This window comes from Chrysemys picta, chromosome 8, assembly GCF_011386835.1.
Source record: "Chrysemys picta bellii isolate R12L10 chromosome 8, ASM1138683v2, whole genome shotgun sequence".
NCBI classification, from domain to species: Eukaryota; Metazoa; Chordata; order Testudines; family Emydidae; genus Chrysemys; species Chrysemys picta.
The window spans coordinates 87,494,411-87,497,864 of NC_088798.1; the positions used below are offsets into that span (position 1 = coordinate 87,494,411).

The 3,454-nt window shown below is 51.1% G+C and overlaps 1 protein-coding gene across 1 annotated transcript; it reads right to left on the minus strand.

Moving 5' to 3' along the window:
- Positions 1–610: 610 nt before the first annotated feature.
- LOC135973165 (uncharacterized) lies at positions 611–3,202 on the minus strand. The gene is made up of 2 exons (XM_065554908.1): positions 2,228–3,202; positions 611–1,233 (listed from the first exon to the last, which is right to left on the minus strand). Exons 1-2 carry the CDS (start codon positions 2,802–2,804, stop codon positions 758–760), a joined length of 1,053 nt encoding a protein of 350 aa, XP_065410980.1. The 5' UTR covers positions 2,805–3,202; the 3' UTR covers positions 611–757.
- Positions 3,203–3,454: the final 252 nt, after the last annotated feature.

Consider the following 3,454-nt stretch of genomic DNA (forward strand, 5'->3'; position numbering starts at 1 on the left):
GTGACTTTATAGTTTGTGTACTGAGAAGCTAAACCTGCCCCCGTTTCTTTACCCAGGTAATGTTGACTATCCTATCCAGTTACATACCCCCTTCACCCCCCCTCCAACACACGTGTCGAAATAAAAATAGTTCTACTTTGTTAAAGCACACCGTTTTCTTTAATACTGTTTTCGCGGGAATTTTTTAAAACTGGGACGCAGACTGTGGTGCGGAGTGGGTGTAGTGTTGTGACGCGAATGCAGCTTCTAAACTCAAGGATTGACAGGCTCCGCTGCGGTGGGATGCTTGTTTCAACGGAGCCTGTCAACCCTCCTGATCGGGACTGTGTGTATGGGGGGTCTATTTGACTTTGTGGCAGGGGGAGGACGGTTACAGATCCCATGCTGTGTGGCTCTGTGATCCTGCCTAAGGACCGGCGCTTAAGATCTGTAACTGCCCTCCCCCGCCACAAAGTCACAGAGCAACCCACCCCCCCCCCCCAACATTACATCAAAACAACCTCCCAGACTAACCGGGGCAACTAGTCACTGCATCACTGCACTGTGTATGTGCCCTGCTGCTGTGCCTGCCCCCGACTATGTACCCTGCCAAAGGAGACTGTCCTGTCCAATTACCAACCCCCTTTCCCCTCCTCCTCCAAAAGAACATGATTGAAACAGTAGTTAACAGAAATGAATTTTTTATTATCAACTACACATGGCATTGGGAGGTGAAACTTGGACGGGGGCTTGTGTCAGGCGGGAAGGAAAGAACTTTTCAAATTTTGGGAAATGAGAGCCTTCTGCTACTAGAGCTCTCTGCAGGGGTGGAGTGAGACTTAGCAGGGACTCTGCCGCCTCTCCTTCTTTGCACTTTGGGTGAGGTGGGTATGGGACTTGGTGGCGGGGGAGGGCGGTTAGAGATGGACTGCAGTGGGGCTCTGTCCTCCTGCCTCCGTTCCTGCAGAACATCCACAAGGCGCCGGAGCGTGTCCGTTTGCTCCCTCAGTAGTCCAAGCAGCGTTTGAGTCGCCTGCTGGTCTTCCTGCCGCCACCTCTCCTCCCGATCCATGTTGGCTTGGTGCATTCGGGTCAAGTTCTCCCGCCACTGGGTCTGCTGTGCTGCCTGGGCTTGGGAAGAGGCCATAAGCTCAGAGAACATGTCCTCCCGTGTCCTCTTCTTCCTACGCCTAATCCGCGCTAGCCTCTGGGAGTGTGATTCCAGGCTAGGTTGTGAGACAGTCGCAGACGGGGCTGTGGAAATGGGAAAAAGGGAGTGAATTCCTCAGAAAGATAAATGTAGTTGTGAACAAAGAACATAGTCTTTCTCTGTGAACAAGACCATGCACAGCACCTTTCACATGCGCACTCAGCACAAGGTCGAATTCTCGGCCTTCGCATTCAGTGCCTGGGGTCTTGAACAGCACATTTGAGAAGCGAGGCAGCACAACGGAATTTCTGTTGCAGGCAGACATGGTAAGCCGTACACTTGTGGCAGTTTAAAACTTTTATATTACCACTGGCCTCATTTCACATTTAAATCAATGTCAGTCCCTGCTGCCAGCAATCCGGCAAGCGGGAACTCTGCCCCTGTCCCACCCCCTCGCGGCTGTCCCCGGGAACGATCCCTTTCGGCTGCCCCTCTCCCGCCTCCACCGCGTGGCTGCAAACCAGTGGTTACAGTTCTGTAAAGGAACGGGAAAGCAGTCCCAACACTAACATTCCCCTACCTAATTAAAAGCAGGTCACCATGGCCGACATCACCCTGATGAGGATCTCCGAGAGCGACAAAGAGAGAATGCTCCGGGAAAGCCTCCAAAGACCAGGGCCGTATGCCGCCCTGCTGTGCAGAGCAATGATCCCCGAGTACTTGATAATCTCGTGGCGCGGCAACGTGTCGTACTTCGGAGGACCCAATAAGGCCGCTCTCCCCAAGAACCTCATGCAACGGCTTTCAAGTTACCTCCAGGAGAGCTTCATCGAGATGTCCCAGGAGGATTACTGCTCTATCCCCGGACACATAGACCGCATTTTACTGTAGCTGCAGTAGCAGGGAATAAACAGTAGAGCGGCTTGTGCAGGACAATCACTGAAAACCGGACATTGCTAGAATTCTTTTCAAAACTTGCACTGCCCCTTACTAAACCGTTAAGCGCCTAGGGCACACTAATCATGAACAACCCATTCTTTTAATTGTTAATATTCCTGTTTTGTTAAAAATAAATGTTTAGATGTTTACAACACTTACTGGCTGATCCTTCACCAGATTCTGTGTCCGGGGTAACGGCTGGGGACGCTTCGTAGGGGATCTCTGTAAGGGTGATGAAGAGATCCTGGCTGTCGGGGAAATCAGCGTTGTGAGAGCTGCCGACTGCCTCGCCCTCCTCATCTCCTTCCTCATCTTCCCCGTCCCCTAACATGTCTGAGGAACCGGCCGTGGACAGTATCCCATCCTCAGAGTCCACGGTCACTGGTGGGGTAGTGGTGGCGGCAGCACCGAGGATGGAATGCAGTGCCTCGTAGAAACGGGATGTCTGGGGATGGGATCCGGAGCGTCCGTTTGCCTCTTTGGTCTTCTGGTAGCCTTGTCTCAGCTCCTTGATTTTCACGCGGCACTGCGTTGCATCCCGGCTGTATCCTCTCTCTGCCATGTCTTTAGAGATCTTCTCGTAGATCTTTGCATTCCTTCTTTTGGATCGCAGCTCGGAAAGCACGGACTCATCGCCCCACACAGCGATGAGATCCAAGACTTCACGATCAGTCCATGCTGGGGCTCTCTTTCTATTCCCAGACTGCACGGCCATCACTGCTGGAGAGCTCTGCATCGTTGCCAGTGCTGCTGTGCTCGCCACGATGTCCAGACAGGAAATGAGATTCAAACTGGCCAGACAGGAAAAGGAATTCAAATTCAAATTTTCCCGGGGCTTTTCCTGTGTGGCTGGTCAGAGCATCCGAGCTCGCACTGCTGTCCAGAGCGTCAACAGAGTGGTGCACTGTGGGATAGCTCCCGGAGCTATTAGCGTCGATTTCCATCCACACCTAGCCTAATTCGACATGGCCATGTCGAATTTAGCGCTACTCCCCTCGTCGGGGAGGAGTACAGAAGTCGAATTAAAGAGACCTCTATGTCGAACTAAATAGCATCGCAGTGTGGACGGGTGCAGGGTTAATTCGATTTAACGTCGCTAACTTCGACATAAACGCCTAGTGTAGACCAGGCCTAACAGATTTATTTGGGTATAAGCTTTCGTGAGTAAAAACCTCACTTCTTCGGATGCATAGAGTACTCTCAGGCATTGCTAGGCTTCACTCTTTGCTTCTTACCTTTCCCAGTAATAATCATGGCTTTATTACATTCCCCAGCCCTGACCATTTAAAGTGAGCCAAGATTTTCATTATTAGAATCTAATTTTAGAAATGATTTAACTATTTTGCTTTTAATGCAGCTCCAATAGAAGAAATAAAGCCTTTTCCT